This window comes from Antechinus flavipes, chromosome 1 (genome assembly GCF_016432865.1).
Source record: "Antechinus flavipes isolate AdamAnt ecotype Samford, QLD, Australia chromosome 1, AdamAnt_v2, whole genome shotgun sequence".
NCBI classification, from domain to species: domain Eukaryota; kingdom Metazoa; phylum Chordata; class Mammalia; order Dasyuromorphia; family Dasyuridae; genus Antechinus; species Antechinus flavipes.
This window is the reverse complement of record NC_067398.1, coordinates 333,267,352-333,294,785: the sequence shown is the minus strand read 5'-3', so window position 1 is coordinate 333,294,785 and position 27,434 is coordinate 333,267,352. Positions and strand designations below refer to the sequence as shown.

At 41.1% G+C, this 27,434-nt stretch overlaps 1 protein-coding gene across 3 annotated transcripts in view; it reads right to left on the bottom strand.

Moving 5' to 3' along the window:
- The window catches only part of NLRC3 (NLR family CARD domain containing 3), a 69,888-nt gene that overhangs the window by 20,269 nt on the left and 22,185 nt on the right, over nucleotides 1-27,434 (bottom strand). For all 3 annotated transcript variants that reach the window (XR_007948621.1, XR_007948624.1, XM_051967736.1), the window contains exons 2-14: nucleotides 23,378-23,522; nucleotides 19,250-21,011; nucleotides 14,032-14,118; nucleotides 11,982-12,065; nucleotides 10,820-10,903; nucleotides 9,912-9,995; nucleotides 8,319-8,402; nucleotides 7,421-7,504; nucleotides 6,012-6,095; nucleotides 4,579-4,662; nucleotides 3,215-3,298; nucleotides 1,792-1,875; nucleotides 898-981 (exon numbers count right to left, since the gene is read on the bottom strand). Coding sequence is in view for 1 of the 3 variants with exons in the window: in XM_051967736.1 (XP_051823696.1) it covers nucleotides 898-981; nucleotides 1,792-1,875; nucleotides 3,215-3,298; nucleotides 4,579-4,662; nucleotides 6,012-6,095; nucleotides 7,421-7,504; nucleotides 8,319-8,402; nucleotides 9,912-9,995; nucleotides 10,820-10,903; nucleotides 11,982-12,065; nucleotides 14,032-14,118; nucleotides 19,250-21,011; nucleotides 23,378-23,384 (2,696 nt within the window). In the remaining 2 variants the exon portion in view is untranslated. The remainder of the gene's footprint in view (nucleotides 1-897; nucleotides 982-1,791; nucleotides 1,876-3,214; nucleotides 3,299-4,578; nucleotides 4,663-6,011; nucleotides 6,096-7,420; nucleotides 7,505-8,318; nucleotides 8,403-9,911; nucleotides 9,996-10,819; nucleotides 10,904-11,981; nucleotides 12,066-14,031; nucleotides 14,119-19,249; nucleotides 21,012-23,377; nucleotides 23,523-27,434) is intronic.

The following is a 27,434-nucleotide window of genomic DNA, read 5'->3' as shown; positions in this document are numbered from 1 at the left end:
TTATTCATCTCACTAGACTTAAGAATGTGATGGATTAAATGTTTATAATGCAGATTAAAATTAAAAATATGTCATACATTTTTGGAGATTCTGTTAAACATTTATCAGTACACTCCTGGTTGATTCTCCCTCTCAAATTTCTCAGGGCACTTTGGTTTCCAATGCATTTATTACCTTCTTCCTGTACTGAAGTTAGGTGTGTGCATTGTGCTTCCCCAAAAATAGATTGTAAATTCCTTGAGAACTGGGTCTATATAACAGCTATTTTTATATTTCCTCATTATCAAGCACCGTGTAGGGACTTGATTTGGGCTGAACTGAATAATAGCTCATTTTGTTCAAAGACTGTTCTTACTGCTACAGCATGCTTGAATCCTTATGATTCAGATCTTCAGATTTGACTTCAGAATCAAATAGTCAATTTGCATTTATTATGGGCTAAGCACCGAGGATACAAAGAAAATTTAAAGTTGTTCTCCGGCTTTCGAGGAGTCCACAGTCTAATGGGGGAAACAACATATTAGGGGGGGAGGCACTAGAATTAAAGAAGAAAGACTGACCAGAATCAGTCTCCAAGAAAAGTTGGGGGAATAGACTTTTCTTCTCCCTTCTTGATACTCAGTGATGTGGCTGATAGAGATACCAGATGATGGTAGGCACCAAATGTTGGCATCCGGTCATGTGAAGAATTCAGAATGATCCTTCTCTTTGGCAAAAATTAGGTTTATTTAGGAGAAGAGATTACAGACAAAAATATGTTTTTCCACTTCTTTAATTTATTCCAATTGCAAGAAAGAAAACAATTTCTTTGACTAGCAAACAAAAAAAATTGTGTAAAAAGAGGGAGGGATGGGATTGGCTTCCTCAATGAATAGCTTATGTAACCTACAGACTTACTAGAGAGCCGTGAGACTTGTGTTCATCTTCAGTGCCCTGGCGAGGGCCATCATTCCTTCATCTCCAATTGCATTTTCCTGCAAACTGTAACATAGTAAGTCCCCCCCATTATTTCCAGCCTCGGTCAATACCATGCCACTTTAGCTAGTACATATAGTCCATATTGGATGTATCTACCAGAGCATAATGAGTATGTATAGTAAAAAGTCAGTTAACCAGAATCCAATAACCTTAACCTTCAATGGAAGCTCAAAGGTGCTCTACTTTTTGGAGAAGCAGCAAATGACAGTAAAAAAAGCTAATATAAAATTGGGCTTTAGTTATACATTTTTTTAATCCTCCAAAAGATGTTTTGAGTAGCATTTCTTATGCTGTTAACTCTATACCCATAGCAGCCCATAACTATAACTGATTTTCAGAATGATGACCCTTGGTGCCTTCAAGATCTTGAGCTATCAAAGGAACATTCTATGGTTCACTATATTTAATAAGATAGGGAAGGATTGAAGTAAAATGAATTTTTTGGTCCATGCTTCTTTTTTGTTAATCATATTCCCCAGAAAATTAAGTTTAAAAGAACTCCCAGCTCCAAATCATTCTAATGAATCAGCCACATCTGTCTTTTTTCCCCCCTCAACTTAGAATAAAGCAATAGAGATCCTGGTTAATTTCTGTACATTTATGTGAATAATAATATACAAAAATTGGACCTTTAAAAAGCATTTTTTTTCAGCTTCAGGGCTAGAATTTCTTGTACTGTTGACAACCATTGGCATAATCCCACCCCCCCCCACACACACACAACCACATGGTTTTCCTCTCTAGCCATAGTTAGCCTGTTTCTGCCTATATACATCTTCCTCGGCTGCCCAGTGCGAAGGGTCACGTACTTACTCTAAACTGGTCAGGCTTCGGTTGAATTGTAGTGCTTGACCCAGGGCCTTGGCAGCATTGACCTGGATGAAATTCCATTGTAAGCTACAGAGGGTAAGATACAGGCAAAAATAAGTGATAAAGTAGTCTTGAGAATCTGAGCTAAGAGCAGTAGGGGCCAGGGGAAATCCTCACCTGAGAAGATGAGACATTTCTCACAGAGGGTTGAAAATATAGCATAGATAGATAGATGTAGATAGATAGTTAGATGCAGATATAGCTACTGTGTTGATGTGTTTTGCCTGACTATATGTATCCTACCTCAGGACTTGTATTGGGGTAAAGAGGAAGCTAGAGAAGCCAAAAAGGAAGGGAAGGAAGGAAGAAAAAAAGAAAGAAAAAGAATAAAACATTAAAAATATATGAAAGAAAACAAAAAGTTTAGAAGGAACATAAACCAGGCAAGTTTAATGACCTTCTTAAATTTAATGTATATTTAAAAAAAATTGTACCTATTTGAAGTTCAGTTTCATTAAAAAAAAACCCAACAAATTAATGAAGTTAGTATTTGCATGGCAGTCTGTCACCAGATGGATAGATATAGATATAGCTTGATAAAACTCAGAAGAACTTTGTGCTCTTTTGGGACAACCTTTTGAGAATTCAGTAATATCTCCACCTTATAATGAATTATCAGAGTAAAACTTTAGCAAATTTTTCCAAAATTGTTACTAATGACAAAGTTTTGTTGGCCCTGCTTTCATTTCCCAGGCTAACCCAATCCCTCCTTGCTTCCAAGTTCATGGAACTAAAGCTGGAAGGGTTCTGCCTAAGATTCCTAGTTGAACCTAATAACCTCTGTAGCAGAGAGATATATATCTGGTAAATTAATGAAAGTGGGAGAAGAGAGTGGGAGAAAGAAAGGAGGAGGGGAAGCAAACTTTGTCTTAAGGACTACAAGGTGGTGGATAGGCCTCTATGAACTCAAGCAATGTCATGTGCACTGTGTATAAAGTAATAGCAATGTTGAGGAATGATCAGCTGTGAATGACTTTGCAATTCTCAGCAATACAGTGATCCAGGACTACTTTGAAGGACTTAGGATGAAAAATCCTATCCATACTCAGAAAAAGAATACATGTTTCTTTTGCAATATCACTTTTATGGAAATGTTTTGCATAACTTCACATGTATTTTCTCAATGGGGTGGTGTGAGGAGGAAGGCAGAGAATCTGGAAGTCAAAGGTTTTTAAAAATGTAAAAAAATTATTTTACATGTAACTGGGGAAAATTAAAAAATATTAAATGAAAGAGGAGTAGAATATGGGAGTGGGTTGGATTAGAATGTTCTCTGGACCTTTGTTTACTTATTTTTTGATGATGATGAAATTGTGGATTGTGGGTATATGGAAGAATTAAATAATGTGGGTAGGGGAAAACTCACTGGAGTGTTCTGAGCACTCGATTCTCTTTCACCGCTGCTGCAATGGCCTGTGCACCCTGATCATGGAGAAGATTGGCTGTCAGGCTAAGTAAGAACAAAAGAACACAAAATGTGAATTGCACAGTCCAGGGCTCTGTTATTCACTACCTACTAGTACTTCTTCTAAACACAGGATTTTCTCCCCTTGAACCTCCCAGTCTTGTTGTGAATTCTAGACAATAGACCTTTAGGAGAGAGTAGTCTTAGGAATGGATTATATATCAGTTTAACAAGACCAAAAACCTGGTTTTGAGCCCTGGCTTTAACATTCATAAACTGTGTGGCTCCACCTTTCTGAGCTTCTTTCCCCATCTATAAAATGAGGAAATAGCTGTACTAATCCACCCATCTCAAGACTGCTGTAAGGAAAGCATTTTGTTAAATAACTATTTGTCATTATGACTGTATGGAGCTTACTTACTTGAAAGACTATCCCCTAAGCCCTTCTAGAGCACTAGATTGATGTGTTATTTTAGAATTCAACCGGAAAAAAATGATTTCACAGCTTCCTCTACTGTCTTATTCCAGAGTTATTTCTTTTATAAAAAATTTTTTTTTACAAAGTTCTTTTACAAAAGTTCTTTTTTAGGACTAAACTAAATCCCTCTTCTTTTAGGATTTTCTTTTCATCAAATCACCACATTCTGCATAGATATCAGATTCATTACTGCAATCTGCAAAACTCCAGAGTGCAGCTAAACCAGATTAAAATGGAACTGGGAAATGTTTAACAAAATAAATGAAAACATGATGTTACATATTGTTAATTTGTGGTATGACTATTCTATTTGAGTTTGACATCATTTTACAATAACTTTTATGACTTTAAAAGAATGCTTCAAGATTTCTCATTTACTGTCACAGTGATCTGAGGTAGACAAAGCAGATATGATAGCCATTTCACATATGAGGAAACTAGGGCCAGACAGACCCATTACCTGCCAATCCCTGTGCTTGGTGCTAGGGAAGAAGGAGAGAAGCAAATACAAAAGTGACTTGCCCACAATAATACATCTAGTTAATCGCAGAGCTAGGGTAGAACCGCATGTCCTGTCTTGAAGCCTCAGGACCTTTCCCTGATAGTGTGAGATAAAGTCAGGGAGGAACACTGTTCTCTTCTAGTCTCTTTTAGGCCCATCCAGAGGGAACCAACTATTGGAAAGACCAGGGAGGCTGACCATTTTAATAGGGAGTTTCTTTGTTCTTATGCTGATACCAAAATAATATTAACCATCTCTAGGAAAAAACAAACCAAGGGGGCCAATGCCCTTTGCCTTATACTACCCACTCCTCACCAAGCCCTCCTCCCCAGAGAACTGACTTACTCCAAGTTCTGGAGGGCCTGATTGCTGCGCAGAGCACTGGCGATCTCCTGAGCTCCATCTGGACTGATAGAGTTTTCTCGGAGGCTGAGGAGAGAAAATGATCCCCAGTATTCCAAAGTGAGAAGTGGAAGCCCACTCGAGGAGACCATAACAGACACCTCTTCCTTCTCAAGCCCAGGAAATCTTAGGTGCCCATAGGACGACCAACAGTAGACACCCCTTTGCAGAAAGCCCTTCCCAAATCTGTGCCTACTATCACCAATTCTATATATCACCATCATCTCCCTAAACTCCCCAGCCTGAAGAGTTCTGAAGTCCCTGGAAAAGCCCCCTCCCTAGGCACCTGGTGAAAGGAAGCAGGGAAGGGAGAGAGGAAGAGAAAGAGAGGGAAGGAAGAGGAGGCATAAAAGGAAGAAGAGGAGGAGGAGAGGGACAGACAGAGAGAGCAAATACACACATACACACAGAGAGGGGGAGAGAGAGAGAGAGAGAGAGAGAGAGAGAGAGAGAGAGAGAGAGAGAAACAGAGACAGAGAGAGAGACACAGAGACACAGAGGGAGAGAGAAAGAGAGAGAGAAGGACGGAAGGAGGAGAAAGAAGAATAAAAGGAAGAGGAGGAGGAGACAGACAAGACAGACAGAGAAAGAAAGAAAAGGAGACAGAGACAGAAACATAGAGAGAGAGAAAGAGAGAGGGAAGGAGGAGGAGAAATGAAAGGAAGAAGAGGAAGAGGAGGAGAAAAAACAGAGAGAGAGAGAGAGAGAGAAGAGAGAGAGAGAGAGAGAGACAGAGAGAGAGAAAGAAAAACAGAAAGAGAGAGAGAAAGAGAGAAAAAGAGAGAGAGAAAGAGAGAGAGAGAGAGAGAGAGAGAGAGAGAGAGAGAGAGAGAGAGAGAGAGAGAGAATGAGAATAATGTGCAGTGGCAGCAGAGGAAAATGGTACCACAATAAGATTTTGATGTTTTGGGGGTGATGATTTACCACAGACTTAGAACTGAACAGATTCTTAATGATTATATAATCCAACCTACTCATTTTACAAACAAAGAAACTGAGGGGTAGAGAGGTAATGTGACTTGCTCAAGATCCCAAAGGTAGTAGGGTGAAGATTTGAATACAGGTCTTCTGACTTCAAATCGAATGCTCTTTCCATTGGATCACACTATCACTCAAACAACTCAGGCCATAGTACCCTTCTCTTTTCTGGATCAAAGGAAGGGATTTGTGATTGCACATGATTACTGGGTCCATTTCTATGGGTACTAAAGAGCTTTTTGCCAGGGCTTGGCACAAACTTTGGCCAACCTTGATCTCCTTCTATGGGATGTCCTGAATGACGGCTCCACAATGATAAATCTGTCCCTTTCGTTCCTAGAAAAGACTTTCTTTGGAAAATGCGAATCCACAGTTGGAGAGCAGGAAACAAGACTTACTTAAGGCTGAGGAGAGTGCGATTTGTACAGAGAGCACATGTCAAGGCAGCCACCCCAGCGTCACTGATCGAATTGCTCTGAAGGCTAAAGACAGAGAGAGGAAGGAAATCATTACATTCTTTAGCCTCTGCCTGGCTTCTAACAGGGGAGTCAGTGTCCCATCAGGAGGATAAGTGAGTTTTGCTTAGCCTACAGCACTAACAAAGCCAAATAATGCATGTATCAATCTAAGATTCCATCGGGTAACTGTTCCAACCTGGCTGCTCCTCTTGAGTGTATCCTCAGAGCTTGGCACAGATTTTTGGCCCATAATAAATGCTTAGTAAATATTGTTTCATTCATTTATTCCTGCACCTACTATGTGCCCTGTGTGTGGCACTGGGGGAAGCTAAAATTTTGATAAGACAAGATGCCTCCCTCAGTTCCCTTCCCACCTCCACCCTGAAATGGCTTCAGATAATTTTCCCCCTTTCCACACCACGGTTATTGTCCAAGGAACTGATAGATTAAAATATCTATCTCTTTTTCTTGCTTCCTAAATTTACATTTGGTTCCTCCCATCAGCAGCTCCCCTTTTCACTCCCTGAGATTCACTGCATTGAGGCTGCAGAGTATAGAAAATTTAGCTATTTGACAAGCCCATAGTAGAACTTGGATTAGGAAACTGTGGGGTAGCAGGATCCAAGTGGTCACAGATGACCCCTAATTTTTTCCTTCCTTTGCCTCCAACTTTAAGGTAAATTCCATCGTTATATTTCAGCTGCTTCGGAATAGATGGATTTGCTCAAAGATCCCCAGTGTTCTGACCCTACTTGGAGAACTACTCAGTTAAGGTCCTTGGAGAGAATACACTGGATATAGGTTTTAGGGATTCTTATGCAGAAAAGATTGGGCATTTAAGGGCTTCATTTACCCTCTTTGCTTTCTTTCAGAACCACAGTTGCCCACCTGAATCTTTTCAAAAGTAACACCCTTTGATCTCCTCTTGACTGATTCACATTGCAAAGGAAGAGATGGTAGATACAAACAAGAAGGGCGAAGGCATTGGATGTACAGGCAGGTTGAGGGACTGCCTAATGTTTTCTAAGTTATGTTTGGTTAGTTTCTGGTAATAAAGTATGTGATTTAAGAATCCAATCCTCCACTCCCATCTCTCTCTCTTATTTTCTCTGTCTCATTTTGTTTCTCTATCCCTGTCTCTGTCTGTCTGTCTCTTTCTCCCTCTCTTCCTATTTCTCTGTCTCTGTCCCTCTCTCTCTGTCTCTCTCCATAGCCCAACATAACCCACGACTCACAATGAACCTGAAGAAGTCCTAAAGAAAACAATTGGAGCCCCACTTGGAGAATATATGCTTTATGCCCACTACCAGCAGTGAGCATGGTCCTGACTTTCCATCAAGCACACTTACTCCAGGGTGATGAGGCCTTGGTTCACCTTCAGTGCCTCTGCCAGGGCTTTGGAGCCATCATTTCCCACACTGTTACTAGACAACCTGAGAACAAGCAAATAATAGGAGTGAGCCCAGAGCCCCATCCCCTCCTCCTCCACCCTCCGTTCCAGGCATGTGTTTCTGATCATATTTCCTTTCATTTCCATCCCATGACTCGGGGAGTCCTGTCAGTGTAAAACACAAAGCCAGCAAGACGGTCTCCATTCCTCTAAAGAGTTTCTATTGGACCAACTAGGGACAAAAGTGATAGTTTACTTGTCTTTGAATCCCTGGAGGCTGAGTCTTTGAGTACTTTATTTATAAAATCTTCGACTAAAGGCATTCTCTGATACTTTATCAGATTATGGAATTAACACTATGCACTTAAAAACCATGAAAAGTCTTGGTAAGTCATCTCAAGGGGGCAAAGCTTCAAGTATGAGCTAGGTAACAAATCACATCTGTTGCCCAAGGACCAACCTAGCTAAATTCAGAGGAGTTTCATCCTCACCAGAAGGTTGCCCAATAGGTAACTAATCTCTTTAGCCATAGCATATCTAGGAAAGACCATCTTCTAATACACAGAAGGGTTTCCATTTCTGCCAGTCGAGAGAGTACTGCCCACTGAAAACATGGATCCTAGAAATAGATGTGAAAAAATCAGGAAATATCACTTCATAGCTTGGGAAATAGAGGCTTATAGAGCATCACTGAGGGAGTCAGAAGTCACTCTGGGCTTGGTGGTTCCCAGGTCTTCAGACTTTCATTCTGGTTCCCTGGTCACTTAGCCTGATTATTTTTCACCAGAGTCCAACCTTTCCTCACCCTGATACCAAGGAAAGTTATAGGAAGAGAGGCATTCTCCGGGATTCCTTACATGAGTTCTTTCAGGCTCCCATTTTTCTTCAGCGCATCCGCAATTGGCTTGGCTCCAAGAGGCCCGATGGAGTTCTTTTGTAAGCTGTGGAAGAACCAGTTACCCATAAATGCCATCCATCAGCCATTCTCTGGGCAAAGGACTGAGCAGGCAGGGAGTGGGGTTGAAGGGTAGAGGTCAGGGGATGACTGCCTTCTTTCTGCAATCATTCCCCTATGGTTCTCTAGGAAATACCTATGTGTGAGTTCCAATGTGATATCCCAGTGATGAGTTGGGAGGAAGAGTAAAGCAGATTAGGCAGCTGGTTCATAATCAAGGGGAGGAAAGACATAGGGCACCAATGTACCTAGGATAAGGGTGCAGATAAGTTACTGAGGCTGTCATCCTACCTCGAATAAGGACCAGGAAGTGTGTCTTTATACAATTGTCTCTAGTAGCCCAGTTAACATTTGTTCCAGATCTAAGTATCCACCTAATCAATGTATTAATCTAATCAATCTAAAACCATCTAATCAATGGTTTTGCTGATTCTTAAAAACTTATGCCCGTTTTCCTTTAAAAATGGCATAAAATTATGATTATAGATTATAACTAAAAACTAATTTAAAGAATAATATACAATATACATTCTATAATAATATTACAATATATAAACATAAATTTTTAAAATCATAATATAATATATAGAATTGCTTTCTGGGAGGAGAGGCTGGGAAAATTTAGCCAATGTAAAAATAAAATATATCAATAAAGAATTTTGTTTTCTTTTTAAGAGTCACTGTGAACCACATAGTAATTCTCCCTCAGTTGGGATCCAAAACCCAAATATACCCCATTGTGGAGGCTGTATTTCATAGACTTGGTTTAGACCTCCTCTTTACATTTAATACATTCTGCCTCCAGGGGGCAGCATAATGTAAGAGTGTGGACGATAATCAAAATGGCCTAGATTCTAATCCTAATTGATATTTTTTGACTCCTGCAGGTCATTTAACCTAAGATTCAATTTCCTGGTCAATGAAATAGGGGTAACCCCCGTACCACTTACATCACAGAGCTATAGCCAGGATCAAAGGAAATAACGAATGTAAAGCACCTTGCAAATCTTAAAGGGTTTTATAAATATCCCTTGTTATTGTATCATGGTTACTAGTATATATATATTTTCATCCCTTTTACTGAGTCTTTGAGGAGAAGACCTGAGTATTTCTATCTCTGTCTCCTTGGCCCTCAGCACCGAGCCCTGTCCATAGTAAACTCTGCCTTTATTTCTCCTCAAAAAGCTACATTTAACTCCTCTGAGTACAAAAGTGCAGAAAGAGTGCAGAAGTGCCATAGATGGATCAAAAGTGGATCCTGAACCATTTTAATTCCTCGTATTTTCTTGTCTTTCTATCCTAACTTTTTTTTTTTTTTGCTCTAGGGAAATGAACCTTGGGAAAAACCAGTTATTCTGGTCAAAAAATCTTGAGGACCACCCAACATGCTCCACTCTTTATCCCTGCTCACAGGAGTTGAGCAGAGAGATCTACAGAAGACAAAGGCAGGAAAGGAACACATTTAGGGGCTCCCAGCTGACTCCAGGACACTCACTGCAGCACAGAGAGCATGTGGTTCACCATCAGGGCATCTGCAATGAACTTGGCCCCCTCATCTTTGATGACATTATTTTGGAGACTGAAATACAAAAGAGAAGCATAGAAACAAAGATTCAGAATAGTGGTTGGAGATCTGCACAAAAGAGCTGGGTTAACATTCTTCCTCATTTACATGTAAGCTATATGATCCTGGACAAGTCACTCAGTTTTCTTACTGGAAAACTCCCTCACGAGGAAATTGAAGTGAGGCTTTCTCTGTCTCTCTGTCTCTCTCTGTCTCTCTCTGTCTTTCTCTCTCTCTCTCTCTCTCTCTGTCTCTCTCTCTCTCTCTCTCTCTCTCTCTCTCTCTCTCTCTCTCTCTCTCTCCATATATATATGGAATAGAGAGAAGATAAGGGGACCAGACTTAAGATCTCATTAGTAAGGGGATCTCCGGGTGAGGAAGCTCCCTTTACTATTATAGATCATCACCTTTTCTGTGCTTAGTCTTAGAGATCTGCTTAGCACACTGAAACTTATCTAGTTACAAAGTCAGTGTGGGTCTGTGGCAGAATTTGAACTTGGGTCTTTCTGGCTACAAAGTGGTATTCTATTCGTGTTCCCATGCTACTCCTCCATACATTAAAGACACCCTATAAACATTCCCTATTATTCTCATTCCTTTGATTTTGCTTTGAAATAGGATCATCTAGCCAGTCTGGAGCAGAGCACCCTTTAGGAATCCAAATGACCCCATGAATAGACTAGTCTAGCCATTAGAATGACTTTTAGCCTGGTCATCCGATGGGATTTGGGCTGATATTGTGATATCTATCTTAGTGCTCTTTGTGGCTCCTGAAAGGACAAGTTTTCCTAAGTCCTCTCATGACAGAAATTTTGGCAAAAAGAACCATTAACACTCACCTCAGAGATATCAAGACCCTGTTAATCTTCAAAGAATCTGCCAGGGCCTTAGTTCCTTGTGGTCCGATGGAATTATTTCGAAGACTGATAGAAGAACAAGACAGCAAGAATGATATGGTTAACCTCCTCTGTTTGCTGAAGGAAGCTTATGATAGAAGGATAAGATGTGTTTTGGTTATGTCAGAACCGGCTTTATCCTCTAAGTCACTGAACTCTCTGAGGGGTGGTTTGGTGTTTCATGTCTTGGTGCTTGTTTGAGGGAGAAAGGAGGTGAAGGTCAGGGAGGGAGAGGACTCTGGAGAATGAGATTATTGTGAAAAAACTCAGGGGTCCCCTAGGACCACACACACATTTGGAGAAAGAAGCCCAGGGACCTGCCTCCTTTGTAGGGTGTGAGAACTGACTAGCAACAACCATAAGTAAAGAATGTGCAGGAGCAGGAGCCATCTCTTGACTAAGAACCAGATATCTTAACAAGAACAAAAAAGTATCTTGTTCCCAGAGGAAGACAACTAACACTGTAACTGCTGAGGAACCACAGCAGGAAGGATGGGAAGCTTAAAAGCTCCACTATCTGCTCCTTACTTTGGAGGATTCAAATCCCTGAGATAGGTGGTTGTTGCTTCTCGGAGGACCATACATCAGGAATGTGATTCCATGACCTTCGAGTGAATTGGATTTCAGTGAGGGAGGGCTGGGCAAGGTTAACAGCCTCCCTTTCTCCTCCAGGGCCATCAGGTCCAGTGGCAGATCAGGACAACTGGAGATGACCTTTTAAACTAAGGTCTTTAACAGGTCTCAGTTTGACTGAAGTAACATTTAATCAGTGATTAAGGCTAAGTAAGAAATGAGAAAAAAGAAAAGAGGCAGAGAGTGGCTTCTTGTACTTATTTAAAAAAATAAGTAAAAAAAAATATTCTGGAAAGGAAAGAGGCTATTCTAGACCATTCTAGGTAGTGAAGATCTGGGGATCCAGTGTGTGATAGGCCTAATAATTTCCACCAGAATTCCCTGGGAAAAAAAGCAGAGAATGGAAGGTCTTTTGCTAAAACTCCAGCCCTTGACTACATTCATTAGCACAGGAGAAACGGAGACTAGCTTTTGTTCCCCAGTTGTTCTGAACCCAGAGGTCTGGTTTTATGTGGAAACCCACCCAACTTACTCCAAGACAGTGAGACTTCTGTTGACCAGGAGGGATCTGGCTAGAGCTTTGGTCCCTTTGTTGTGGATCTGATTCTCAGCCAAGCTGCCCAAGGAAGAAAAGAGGAATTATCATTTCCGGATTTTCAAACTTCTTTGCCTCTTTTTGTATCCTCCCCCCTGCCACCACCACCTGTAGCCATGTCCATAGGCTTTTGGACTCTTGTCTGTCTCACTCATTTATACTTTGTATTTGTTGCCATTTAGTTTTTTATGTAATTATATTCAATTAAATAATTATTTCCTTTTAAAATATATTTAGAAAATTTCCTCAATTACATGTAAAAACAATTTTAGCATTTTTTTTTCAAATTTTGATTTCCAAATCTCTCCTCTCCCTCCCCCTCACTGAGAAAACAAGCATGTTTTTTCACTTTTGTCTGCCTCAGTTTCCTCAATTGTAAAATCAAGATAATAATATCTACCTACCATGAAGTGATATTTGTAAAACACTTAGCACAGTGTCTAGTACATAGAAGGCATTTAATAAATGCTTATTTCCTCCTTTCCTCACATTCTCTTTCCCTCCCTTCTTCTCTCCCTCCCTTCCTCCTTCCTTCTCCCTTTTCCTTCTTCTTCCCTCCTTCCTGCCTCCTTTCTTCCCTCTTTTCCTCCTTCCTTCCTTCCTCCCTCCCTTTCTCCCTCCCTTCCTCTTTCCTTCCCTCCCTCCCTCCCTTCCTTCTTTCTTTCCTTCTTTCCTTTCTTGTTTCCTTCCTTTCTTCCTTCCTTCTTTCCTTCTTTCCTTCTTTCCTTCCTTTCTTCCTTCCTTCCTCCCTCCCTCCTTCTCTTCCTTCCTACAAGGGGGGGACGACTTCGAAACTCTCTCTCTGAAATTCCTTCAAGGAGAAAGTCTCCTTGAATTCTGGCCTCTGTAAAAGACCCCACCTGAGGGAAACAGGATAAACAGCTTCATTCTGTTATCCTGAGAGAGGGCACCACTCTCATTGATAACACTCACTACTGATTAAGCTTCCCATTGGAGAGAAGTCCAAAGACACTCATTCATTTCCAAGATTCCTTATTCTGATTCCAGCTCCAACTGTACCCAGCCCCCACCAAGAGCTGCCGCCAGTTTCTATTATAAAATGAGCCAATTTGGGGCTCAGTCCTAGCAGAGGACCTAACATGCCATGCCAAGGAACCTCTCTCCCCCTGGTATAGCAGCAACCCTCTGCCCACTGAAATGATATTCTCTTTCAGCATTATCCTCTCTTTATCTCCCTCATCTATTTCCCCAACGAGACTTTATATCTCTCTGTTGGGATTTCTCTGCTAGAAACTTTACTTCTCTGTCAGGACCTTGCCACCAAGAAATTTAGTCTTTCTATTCATGCATTGCAAAGGCTGATTTTCCAATGCCAATAATAAACTTCTTTTGCCAGTCTAGCTTTTCAAGTTCGTAAATTCCTTTATGTAGGACTTCTGCCCTGCCAGAAGGAGGTTCCCACAACTCCCTGCCCTGCACCAAATCCTAGAGGAATCTAGGGGAGCCAAACATCTTTATTTGGTTCCCTGAGCCCTGAACCCTGCCACTAACCTCATTATTTAGTTCCTTGACCACCAGGAACCCAAAACATTTAGTTCTATAACCAGGAATCAAGGGGAACTATCCTCATCACTTCCTTTCCTCTTTCCTCCTTCCTTCCCTGTCTCTCTCCCTCCTTCCCTTCCTTCCTTCCTCCTTTCTTCTTCCCTCTCTTCCTCCCTTCCTTTCTCCTTCTCGCCTTCCCTCCCTCCTTCCTTCTCGCTTTCCCTCCCTCCTTCCTTCTTTTCTTCCTCCCTCCCTCATTTCCTCCTTCCTCCCTCCCTCCTTCCTCCCTTACTCCTTCCCTCCTTCTCCCCTTCCTTCCTTCCTCCCTGCCTCCCTCCCTCCTTTCTTCCTTCCTTCCTTCCTTCCTTCCTTCCTTCCTTTCTTCCTTCCTTCCTTCCTTCCTTCTTTCCTTCCTTCCTTCCTTTTTTCCTTCTTTCCTTCCTTTCTTCCTTCTTCCCTCCCTGGCTGCTACTATTGTTACCTGATTTTCTGAATATGGCAATCCTTGCTGCTCAGTACACTGCCCAGCAACTCCATCACATTGTCTTGAAATTGGTTGTTATCCAGCCTGATGAAGCAGAGCAGAGAGCAGGTTTTTAATAGCAGGAGAAACAGTTCTCTTCACCCCTTTCCTATCCCTCAATGACCAGGTTCATCTTAAGGAACTGAGAATGCCTGGTGGCTGGACAGGGCCTCTGGAGTGACTTAGAAAGAGTGCAAAGCAGAGTTAAGGAATGGGTCAGAGACACAGAAAATCAGAGAGTTTATTTATAGTAGATCAAGGCCAAAGTCTAGGTCTTAACCTTGGATTTCTGATTCCCAGGCTGTGATCCTTTCCCACCTATTCCACCCCAAAGAACCTCAGTGATCTCTCTGCACAGCTAAGAATATCCAGCTCCTTCTTGAAAGAATATAGCAAAGACAATTGACTGGCAATTCCTAAAGGGTATTGCCTGGGTTCTCTGGCAAGTGACCATCCTTGCCTCTCTCAGGCACCAATCCTTGGATCAATTAGCAATTGCTTCCATTTGATCCATGTCTAGACTCTTGCCAAAAGCTATGAGTGACATGACAAACACCCTGATTGCTTGCAAGAGCTCAATAGGCATGGATCACAGGATACTGCCATGTGCCCCTAAATCTTGGGAAACTTTAGGAGTTCTTGATGTAATTATTGAAAAGGAGACAGAAGGATTCTGGGAAGATGGCTGAGTAGGTTAGAAAATTCCAAACCCTCCAGATTTCCCCTACAAACAAAACAAAATTGTACCTCAGGGTTAACTTAGAGGAGTGAAAAACAAATAAGAATTGGGACAGAACAAGGGTCCTTCAAGGACAACCCTAGAAGATCTGAAGAAAGACTTTTTGCAGGTGTGAAGTATAAATACCTTCAGGCTAATTCAGTTGAAAGATCAAAAAGCAAATGGGGAGCCCTGCATTTGGAGGTAGCCCCAGCCCCAACCACAGGAACTTTCATCTCTAATACAGTGTGGGGAGTTGGAATTCTGAGCCCAAGAAGATTGAAGGAACCTCTGTTGATAAGGACACCAGGGCCAGCTGCACTTTTGAAACAAGCCCTGGGACAGAAGGAACCAGCTCATAGTTGGTGCAGAAGCTCCATAGGTGCTTCCATTTGATCCATGAGTGCAGAAGCAGTGGAGTGGGGACACTGATGGCTGTGAAGGGGGAGTTCTTGATTTGGGGTTCCAGGACAGAGGGAGAACTGAAGGAAGACCTGAAGCTAGAGGTACTATCTTCCCACCCCAGGACTAAAAGTGATTACACTAACAATTTCTTATTTTAAAAAAATGAGGCCAAGGAGAAACGACCCAACCTTAGAAAGTTACTATGTGAATAGGGAAGAATAGGGTTCATCTTTAGAGGAGGATACTGAAACAAACAAACAAACAAAAAAAGCCTCTCCTACCCCAGAGAGTAACATTAAATGGTCACCTGCCCAAAAGAATTCAAAAAAGATTTAAAAAATCAATGGAAGACACTGAGGGAAAACTAAAGCCCAAGAAGATTATGAAAAGAAAGTTAGTCAATTAGAAAAGGAGATTCAGAGTCTTAAGGAAGAAAATGATTCTTTGAAAATTACAATCAGGCAAAGAGAAGCCAGTGAAATTATGAGATCAAGAAATAATTTTTAAAAATAAAGAATTGAAAAAATAGAAGAGAATGTGAAACATTTCATAAGACAAATAACAGATCTGGAGAACAGATCAAGAGGAGAAAACATAAGAATAATTGATCTACCTGAAAACTATCACAAAAAGAAGAAGAAAGAAGAAGAACCTTGACACAAGTGATAGAAAAAAGAAGTGAAAGTGGAAACAGAAAAAAAAAAATCCACCAATCAACACCTAAAAGGGAACTTGCAAGAAAAACATACAGGAAGATCACTGCAAAATTTTGAAAGCCACAGATCAAAGAGAAAATTTTATAAGCAATAATAATGACAAAAAAATTCAAATATGCTGGTGTTAACAGTTAGAATTTCACAAGATCTATCAGTGGCTACAATAAAAGATTGCATGTTTTGGAATACTATATATTAACAATCAAGAAAACTAGGATTGTGTCCAAAAAATAGTATAACCAGAGAAATTAAGTATAATGTTGAATCAAAAAAAAAAAAGGACATTCAATGAACTGTCAGATTTTCAGAATTTTGTCACAAACAAACCTGAACTCAATAGAAAATTTAATATATAAGAGATGACATCAAAGACTAATTTCAAAGGACTCGATAAGGACAACCTATAAAATGTAAACCATATATCTAAGATTGTTATTGATAAGTGAGGAGTCAAAAAGAAAGATTGAGGTAGAGCTTAATATGATGACTCTAAAAAGCAAAACCATGTAGAAAAATGATAAAATGGTAATTATGCTATATGAATAAGGTTTGAGAGCAAGAACTGAAACAGAAGAATTGGATAGAGGAGGAGGACTAGTAGTTCTGAAATCATACTCATATTGGGAATGTGTTAAAGAGGGAACAATGCATAAACATCTAGAAGGGCATAATACTCTCCAAAATCTACAAAGAAATAAGAGGGGGAGAGGTGTGTAGATGAATGGGAATAGTATAAAAAGGGAAGGAAATGGGGGGAGAAGATAAGGGGGAGATCATTGGGAGGTTGGGGGTGGGAAGTAAGTAATAGTAATGCAAATCAACCAATTGGCTAAAATAAAGTAGAAGAATTAACAGAGATAGATAGGAAACAAGAGATACACACAAATACAATAACAATGATCAGAAATAGAATTCATTTTTTAAAAAGTTGAGATAATAATCATTATCTCCGACAAAGTAGAAGTTAAAAAGATTCAATCAAAAGAGTAATCTATATTATATACCAGCTGTATTAATAGTGTTTGGTTTAAAACTCTGTGTGTGTGTGTGTGTGTGTGTGTGTGTGTGTGTATGTGTGTGAGTGTGTGTATGTGTATGAGTGTGTGTATACATATATACATACATACACATATATGCATATGTATGTATATATAAATATCTGTGCTTAACTATAGCCTGCTTGAGATGGGGGGAGACGAAAGGGGGAAAAAAGAATAAAGTAAAAAGTGCATAGCAGAGAACAAAGAAAACCTATAAGAAAGCAAAGTTAGACAGTTCTGAATATAATGTTTTCTATTATTGTATATGCTTTCTTGAAATGGAAATTTATTGTAATGTTCTGGCACAGTTCCCTTTTATTGTCCTGACTCAGTTTCCCTAATTGTCCTGACTCAGTTTCCCTAAATTGTTCTGCCTCAGTTCCTAATTGTAATGCTCAATCCTGCAGCACCACTCCTCCCTCCTAATCATGATATCATCAGAATGTTTGACAGGATAAAGATCTTATATCTTAGAATGTCTGGTGCCTCTCCCCATTCTGTAATCCCAATTTATCAGAATGTCTCCCCACCCTGTCAGAACCAGAATAATAGTCCCGTTCCTGTTTTTAGGGCTCTGATTCCACCCTTGCTTTGATTTACCCCTGTAACTGAGCCACGTGTATATATATATATGTCACTGAGAAGTCACATTGGTACAATTGCATTCACCAAACCATAGATCCATTTGGTCCTATTAAATCTCTCCCTTTCAAATAAAACATTAAAAACTCTCTAATCTCTATCTTGCCTCAGTTTCTCCAGCATTAGTTATATATTTTAAATCTTCCCTTATGTTCTCCTGTGGACATGACAATTTTTTTTTCTTTTTCTATTTTGCATTTAAGTTTTAAATAAATAAATATATTTTAAAAGGCGGCAGCCCAGAATCTGGGAGGACAAGGTTAGAAATTGCTTTTTTTCTGAAATTGTCACTGAATAAGAACTACATGAGGAGTATGAACATTTCTAGGGCTCTTCTAGCAAGTTCAAACCCCAGAACTGAACAAGACATTCTGGAGACTTTTCTGGAGGATCCTGGACCCTCTGAAAGGATTCTAAAACTATCCCCCTTCCCTCCTATACACCAAACAAAAGACTCTGGATCTGAAATCAATAGATCTAAAGTGGAATCAATAGATTCCTAAAACACAGGTCTAACAAGTTATCACCCTGCTCAAGAAGCTTCAATGGCTCCTTATTGCCTCTAGGATCCAATGTTTGGTGTCTAAAGCCCCTGACAATCTGTCACCAGTGGCTAGTTACACATTACTCTTCTTAAGAATGCTACATTTTATCCAAAATCAATCTTTCCTCTATAAGATATTCTGTCTCCTGTCTCTGTCTCATCTCTGCCTCCTATGCTTGGGATGTTCTCCCGCTTTTCCTCTGTCTCTTAGACCCCAGAGCTCTCTGAGGCTCAACTCAAATACAACTTCCTTCAAGAGGCATTTCCTGGCTTCCCCAAGAATTCTTCCCTGACAAATTCCCCTTTTACTTCTTTTGTAGGTATACTATATTTAGTATCTACAAACATGTTGTGTTCCCCCTATTAGAATGGAAGTTTCTCCAGGGCAGAGGTTTATATCCTCAGTACTTAGCACAGTGTCCATCTGGTACATATTAGGTACTTAATAAATTGAGAGAGGCAGAACCTCCAAGAGGAGGAGCTTTCTCATGGTCTGTGCTAGAGCTGCCCAGTGGCTACTCTTGCCTCTCTCAGCTTTGTGAGGAAAGGATGGGTAAGAAGTTAGCATGGCTAGCAATTCCAGTGGTTTTGTGATGTAGAGAGCCATCTGCACCCAGAGAGTGGACAGTGGGAATGTGGAGCACAACACAACATTTTCATTCTTTTTTCTTGTTTGCTTGCATTTTGTTTTTTCCCCATCTTTTTCCTTTTTGATCTGATTTTTCTTGTGCAACATGATATTTATGAAATGTGTATAGAAGAAGTGCACATGTTTAACATATATTGGATTATTTGCCAAGTAGGGGAGGGGGTGGGGAGAAGAGAGGGAAAAAATTAGAACACAAGGTTTTGCAAGGGTGAACGTTGAAAATTATCCATGTATATATTTTGAAAATAAAAAGCTTTAATTAAAAAAAAAAAAGAAGAAGCTAGCATGGCCAGAAAGATAAAGAATGGGGGGGGGGCATTCTCCTTTTGGTGTGGGAAAGGGTAAAACTATTTGTGTTCCCCATTTTTCCTCTGCACCTTGAGCTCGCCGTGCATCTGTCTCACGCCTCCCACCCCACACCCGAGCCCCCCAGGAAAATGCCCACACATCCCGCATGGGCACCTGAGGCTCCTGCAGTAGAGGAGCTGGGGCAGCAGGCTCTTGAGGATGGCGTAGTTGAGGCACCTGGTGAGGCTGGTCTCCTGGGCGCAGACCTCAGAGACCTGCAGGAGGTAGGCCAGGGCGGAGCGGCGCATGGGGTCCAGCTGCCCAGCCAGGCTCTCACTCTTGAGGGCCTCCTCCACGGCCCCGGCCAGCTCCGTGTGCTGCAGCTCATGCAGGCACCGCAGGGCATTCACCGTGCCCGAGGAGACGGGGGCGTCGGCCCTGAGCTGGCCCTGCAGGTGGGCCACGGCCTGGGCGCGGTAGCTGCAGTGCTCGTCCCGCCCCAGGAACCAGCCCGCCAGCAGCGAGTTGACGCGAGGGGAGAGGAGGCCTGAGAGGAAGCGTAAGAACACATCCAGTTGCCCGTGGTCCTCCTGGAGGGCCCGCTGCACGGCGCTCTTGAAGTGGGTGAGGAAGCCAAGCTTGGGCCAGGACATGCCGTTCTCCGTGAAGAGGTCAAAGATGGCCCTCTTGGCTGCACTGTAGTAATAAGCAGCAGCTGCAAATTCTTGCAAGGTGAGGTGCACGAAGCGGTAGGCGGAGGACCCCGCGGTGTCTTCCCGCAGGAGGAAGCAGCCACACAGGCTGCTCTGCAAAAGGGGGAGGTCAACGCCAAACGCTTTCATATCCTGCTCATAAAAGACATACTTCTTCCTGAGGAGGCCGTGGAAGGCCATTCGGCCCAAGGTCCCCATCATCTTCCTCCCGCTGTGGACAGCCTGCTCAATCCTTGGGCTTTCCCTCAGCCTGTCCTGCGCCTCCCCACACAGGGCCATCTTGAAGTACCACGCGTAGATCTCAGAGAGGGTCCTCGGAGGCGCCAGCTCGGAGGTCTGGCATCCCAGGCCGTTCCTGACCAGGTAACCCAGCACTGTCCCGCAGAGCTGGCAGAAGGAAGGGACCGTGCACATCAGGTACAGGGCTTTGTTGGCCTGGACCTGACTTAGGATTTGGTCCGGGAGGCCGTGGCTATCAGGAAACATCTGGCTCAAATAGCTCTGGATCTCCCCCTCATTGAATCCCCGGATCTCAGTCATCCGGTCCACCAACCCTCCTGGAATCTGACTGGCAGCCGTCGGGCGGGACGTCACCCAGACTGAAACTTCTGGGAAGAGGTTCCCGCGGATGATGTTAGTGATAAGATTGTCCACGGGGATTTCTTTCTTAGGGTCTGTGCAAGCCAGCGTGTTGGAAAAATCCAGAGGTACTTTAAATTCATCCAGCCCATCTAGAATCATCAAGACCTGCCCGGAACCTAAGAATGTCAGCCCTGTTTCACTGATGTGGGGAAAGGCTGAGCGAATGAGTCTCTCTGCAGACAGCTTCTCGTAAATGTTGAGTTCCCGGAAATTCAAAGGCAACACTACAGAGATGTCCTTACTGATCTCCCCTCTGGCCCACATGGAGACGTACTGGGTCACCAGTGTGGTCTTGCCAATGCCAGCCACCCCAACAGTCACAGAGATCCGGGGAGGAATGGAAACTCGGGAGAGAGGTAAGAAGAGTCGCTCCAGGGGGATTGTTTTGGACACGTGCCTCTGGCCCCGAGTGGTCTCAATCTGGGTGAAGTCATGCTCTTTTAGTTGGAGATCTGTCAAGCCTTCAATTAACAGTAAGTTGGTCAATCTTTCTGGGGCAGTTTTCTCTGACAGGAGGCCTAAGTCCACACTGACTCCATATTTGCTCAGGAGAACTTCCAAATGCTTCTGCATCCCAGAATCTGCAGAGAAAAGAGGGGGGATGAATTTAGGAATTGATCAGAAAGAGAAGTTCTCAATGAGTCCTTTTCATTCCAGATAGATATGGAATCAGAAAAGCCTATAAAATAAACTTTCTGTGAATAAGGAAAGGGAGAAATAAAGAGATCAGGGCTGAGGAAGTGTTTACTCAATAGCTCATGGAGGCAACAAGAGACAAGGAATTAGGAGGGATAAGGAAGAGAGATGGAGTGAAAGGAGAGCAAAGCAGAGAAAATAATGAGGGCTATATCTCTCCCCACTCTTTTTTTCAGGTACTGCTTACCATTGGCAGTACTGTGGAGGCTAAGCTGGGCAAGTAGAATTCTCAATGAAGTCCTGTCCAGCCTGGGAGCCTTGGCTACCCTTACTAGCCAGCAGATCAATGAGCACTTTCATCTTCTGGGTGGGAAAACTGGCTCCCTGAACAAGGCTGAATTCCTCCTCTCTCTGTATTTCCTGTTTCCTCATGGAGCCCACGATCTCTTTCAGAGTGGAGATGACCTGAACCAGATATTTATGAAGCCACTGAACCCAGATTCCTGTCCATGGGAGAAAGGAGATAGAGAGAGAGAGACGAAGGGGGGGGGGGGGAGAGAGAGAGAGAGAGAGAGAGAGAGAGAGAGAGAGAGAGAGAGAGAGAGAGAGAGAGATGGAGAGGGGGAGAGAGAGGAGGAGGGGGGGAGAGAGAGGTGGGGGGAGAGAGAAAAAGAGAGAGAGAGAAGAGAGAGAGAGAGAGATGGAGAGGGGAAGAGAGAGATGGAGAGGAGGAGAGAGAGAGATGGAGGGGGGGAGAAAGAGGGGGAGAGAGGGGGGGAGAAAGAGAGAGAGAGAGAGAGAAAGATGGAGAGGGGGAGAGAGAGAGAGAGAAGAGAGAAAGAAGGAGAGAGAAGAAAGAAAGAAGGAGAGTGAGAGAGAAGAGAGAAAGAAGGAAGGAAGAGGAGGAATAAAAGGAAGAAGAGGAGGAGGAGGAGAAGAGAGAGAGAGAAAGATGGAGAGGGGGAGAGAGAGAGAGAGATGGAGAGGGGGAGAGAGAGAGAGAGACGGAGAGAGGGAGAGAAGAGAGAGAGAGAGAGAGAGACAGAAAGAGAGGGAGAGAGGGAGAGACAGAGACAGAGAGAGAAAGAGAGAGAGAGAGACAGAGAGAGAAAGAAAGAAAAGAGAAAGAAGGAAGGAAGAGGAGGAATAAAAGGAAGAAGAGGAAGAGGAGGAGGAAGAGAAGAGAGAGAGAGAGATGGAAAGGCAGAGAAAGGAAAGAGGTTAGGTGAAGGAACCTGGAAGGATAGACTTTGTCTCTCTTGTACAATAGATGTGAGGGTACTTGCAATATCAGGGTTCAAAGAATAACCCCAAAATACTTGGGCACCACCCAGGGTCCAAGTCTCTTAGAGGTAAACTTGACTTACATATGGGAAGGTTATACCTCATTTCCATGAAAGTAGCTCCCAAGTACAAAGGCACTATTTTGTGATAGCTAATTCTCCAATATATGTTAGGAATTTTATAAAATCCAAGGGACCTTAACTCCCATGAGATAAGTGATTAAAATGATTTCTGTGGGAACCCTAGAGATTTGAATGACTGGGTAGGCAGTACTAGGGAATCTCCTCCTCCATGCCTTCCATTCCAGCCAAAGTAGACTTAATTAGGGAATCTAGCTCTATTTTAAATTTTTTTGACAGTATTTTATTTTTCCAAATATATGTAAAGATAGTTTTCAACCTATATTTTTGTAAAACTCTGGATTCTAAATTTTCTCTCTTCCTTCCTTATCCCCCTCTCCAAGAAAGTAAGCAACCTGATATAATTTTTTTACTTGATAGGTAAATATGTGCAATTCTTTTAAACATATTTCCATAATTGTTATATTGTGTAAGAAAAATCAGACCAACAGGAAAAAAACCCTCGAGAGAAAGGAAAGAACAAACAAACCAAAAATACTATGCTGTGATCCACATTGAGTATCCATGGTCCTCTCTCTGGATGCAGATGGCATTTTCCATCCTAAGTCTAATGGAATTGCCTTGGATCACTGCATTGTTGAGAAAAGTCATTACAATTGATCATCACATAATTTAGTTTCTGTATACAATGGGAACCTAACTCTAACCCATTCCCCAAACAGGCAATGTAGTATGGTAGGAAAAGTCTGAAGACTTAGATTCAAATTTTAGCTCTGCTATTTACTTCCTGTGTGACTTCAGGAAAATTATTTCACTTCTTTGTGCCTCAGTTTCCTCTCTATAAAATCAGGAAGTTAGCCAGATGTTCTTCAAGGCCCTTTCTAGCTCTATTTGTCATGATCCTTAGCCATGGCATAAGTACTGGCACTGTTGGGGACTCGACTTACCTTCCATCAAAGAAAATCCAGGTATTTTGCAGAAAAGATAGCTCTAGTCCTGCAGCGGAAGTAATGACGCTCTTTCCAGCAGGGACCCTCCCCAATAGCGTCAGGGTCCCAGGAGTTGGGTATTAGCAAATCTCTGTCCATGGTTCTAGGAAAGAGTATGAAGCAGTGACAAGGATGTATAGGAATTGTTGATTAGTTCTCAGACCTGCTCCCCAGAAGAAGAAATCAATATCAGGATCCTAGATTTCAAGCCAGAAGGTACCTTAGGAACTACTGAATGTTACTCCTTCACTTTACATATGAGGAAACTGAGGCACAGAGAAATTAAGTGACTTTCTCAGGATCACATAATCTAGTCTGAGGTAAGATCTGAACTCAGGTCTTCTTGATTCTAACTTTATTTCTCTTTCCGCTGTTTACAATGAGAAAAGAAAAGCAGCATAGAAAGACACTAATAGGAGTAGAGACACTCCTTATTGAGACTCATTTTGGAGAGGCTGCTACAGAAATCTTTCCTCACAACCAGTCAGACAATGGGCATCACACTGAGTATTAGTCTCAGGTGGGTCTCACTGCCTTAATGTCTCTGCACATTCTGGTCTGTCCTCCATTCATTTGCCAAAATGAGCCTCCTAAACAGCACCCCTAGTTCTGTTATTTTTCTACTCTATGAACTCCAGTAGCTCCCTATTGCCTCCAGGATCAAATATCCTCTGTTTGGTTTCTGAAGTCCTTTTCATCCTATATCCCTCCTACCTTTTCAATTTTCTTATTCTTGACTCCCCTCCATATAATCTATGATCTAGTGTTCTGATTTTTTGTTTTTGCTATGCTTCACACATTTTCACTGGCAGTTGTATCTCTAAACTCCTACACCCTTTCTGGGAATGTTTGCCCTCCTCTAACTTGCATCTCCTAGCTTCTCTGACTTTCTTCAAGATCCGGCCTTCTGCAGAAGATAAGAATGGCCTCTCCCTCTAAAATGATTTACCATTTGCATTGTATATATCACATACCTTTAATTTTTTGTATCTTGTTTTTCCTGTTAGAATGTAAGTTCCTTAAGGCATAGACCATATTTTTATTATTCTTTATTCCTCCAATTTTCTCTACAATGCCTGCCACATTATATATGCACTAATAATAACAAATAATGAATATATTAATCAAAAAATATCAATTAGATTGATTAAAATTTAATAATAAATATATTATATTACTATATTATATTAAATTTATTATAAGTTTATATATTATATAATATGTATATAATTATATATATAAGAATTTAACAAATACTTATATATGCCCTCTGTTTGTAGAGCCCTTGACTCAGTAGGAAGAGACTAGTTCACATATGCATGTCACTTTACATTTATTGTTATCAATAATAATAATCCCCATTTTTACAGCACTTTTAAGATCTGTGAAGTGCTTTCTTCATTACAACCTAGAAGGTAGGAGCAGGCAAGCATTATTATGACTGTGATTATGATTATTATTACTACCACTTTATAGATGAAGATACTAAAGCTTCTGCTGATTTCTATTAACTGCAGCTGCCCCTCTTCCCAAACTACCTTGTATTTAGCTACTTTCCACATATTCGTATATATTAACTTTGTCCTGTAGATATTTTTATATGTCCTCATTGTTTCTTCCCATTAGAATGTAAGTTCCTTGGAAATAGGGGAAATTTCTTGTATGTGCTTATATGTGCTTTCAGAGTATCTGATCCACAGGACATGCTTAATCAGTTTTTGTTGATTGATTAATTATAACTCAGAAAGATTAATAGTTCCAAAGAGAACTTGATTTCTAACTTTGTGTTTCTAAAACAATATGTCTATATTTTCAAGGAAGCTTATGATCAATTGGAAAAGATAGGCTGCCCATCCAAATTTGAAACTATTAATGATGGCTTCATAAATACATATACCCAGTGGTGAACGTAAGCACAATGTCTTTTTAAAAAGCATTAATAGCATGGAGGAATGCAGAGAACAAGGACAAGTATATGTGTTCCAAAGGCAGAATGGGACTGAGGGCAGTGAGGTGAGAGGGGGAACAGAAAATGCAATTAAGCCTAAAATGTTTCAGAATCTATGGGGTTAGAGAAAAGGAAGATAAGATAATTCCCAAAGTAAGGCAGAAAAGTAGATTTATAAACCTAAAGCAAGAAGGGGCTTTGGAGAGCATCTAGTTCAATTTCTTCGTTATGCAGATAAGAAAATTGAGGATTAGTTAAGACCCTTGCCCAAATGCCATGCAGTTGGTAAGCAGAAAAGTAAGGTTGGAAGTGACTGCAGATTCAATGCTCTTTCTACAGAACCATGAATATGTGCTAGTCACTAAAAGAGATGCATTGCTAAATCCAGACCGGATAAGGACAGTTACTTATATATACTGGGTTAACACCCCGACCACAGGATGCTAACAAAGAGCTACATACAAGTACTAAGTAAAGGAGGAAGTAGATGGGTAGGGTGGGAGGGTATGGCAGGGGGAGTTGCTATAAAGACTGGAATAATCAGAATCAGGTAGGGTTAGCTAGGAAAGGCTTCTAAAAGAGGGTTATGAAATCAGAACTGTCCTTGAAGTCCTGTTCTGATTGCTTATTCACTATGATTGGTGAACTTGGCTTTTCAAAATGTTATGCTGATCAATACCTCAGATCAAACTCCAAGATACATTCTAAATGGATATGTGATCTTAATACAAAAAATATTATTAAAAAAATAAATTAGAAGAGAAACTGTTTATATATTTCTCACAGTTATGGGTAAGAAAAGTGTACTTTGAAAAAAATTTTTTTAAATTTGAATTTCAAATTCCCCACTTCTATCTCTCCCACCCATTGAGAAGGCAAACAATATAATTCCCATTATATGGGTGATTTATTTTAGCATTATTATTTTTTTTTGATTAATAGATGTAGTCAATCAAACAAGAGCTAGATGAAATTGAAGCAGGTTGTGATTCCTTTAAGAAACTATTTCCGATTGATCTGTGATTCCTTTCAGATTCCCAGCCCCTCCTGGCTGGGACATATCCTTCCCAGACAAGTTGCCTTTCCAGGATGCTCTCAGAGCCTTTGATTCAATTACAAATCCTAGTAAAAAAGCATCCCTTTGAATTCCAATAGGAGATTTGGGCTTGTCCCAGCCCCCATTCTGACTTGCTTGGGTTGCCCAGTCCCCACTGGTTCTAATCTGCTCCGGCTTCCTAACCCCCGCTAAGATCGCCAATATAATAAGCTTCCATCAACTAAAATCTTTACAGAGAGCTCAGTAGCTCTCTCAGCTGCCAGGACTTTCTGTCCACTGAGAACTGCATTCTCAGTGCAAAACTCTATTTTCCATACATCTGCCACTATAGAAGTCAGTCTCTGGATAAACTGATTTCTATCCAACAATAAACTTTCATTTTGTAACTAATATTCGGGGATGAGTGAATTCTTTCACTCCTAAAACCTGCAGCCGGATTTAAAGGGGATTCTTGATAACTCTCTTATAGCCACTAACCTCTAGACCACCAGGAATCTAGACCACTCTAAACCTCATCTAAATCACAAAAGATAAAATAAATAACTGATTTTTTGAAACTGAAAAACTTCTACACAGACAACATTAATGCATTTAGGAGAAGAAGGAAAGTGGTTGAATGGGAAAACCATCTTTGTATCAAATTTCTGTTAAGGATGTGGTATGAACAATTAACAAATAGCCCCATTCCTCAAGACAGTTAAAAGATATGAATAAACAGTCTTTAAAAGAACTTCAAATTATTTACAACCACATGAAAAAATGCTCTAAATCACTAAGAAGAAAAATATAAACAAAAATAATTTTGAAGTTTTACCTCAAACCCTGAAAATGTGCACAAATGACACAAAAATGGCAAGTCAGTGTTGGAGGTGGAAGAAGATAGGTGCACTAATACATTGGTGGTGGATCTCTGAAGTGCTATAGCCATTTTGGAAAGCAATTCAGAATTACACAAATAAAGTGACTGAAATATATATACCCTTTAAATCAGAGATTCAATTATTGAGTCT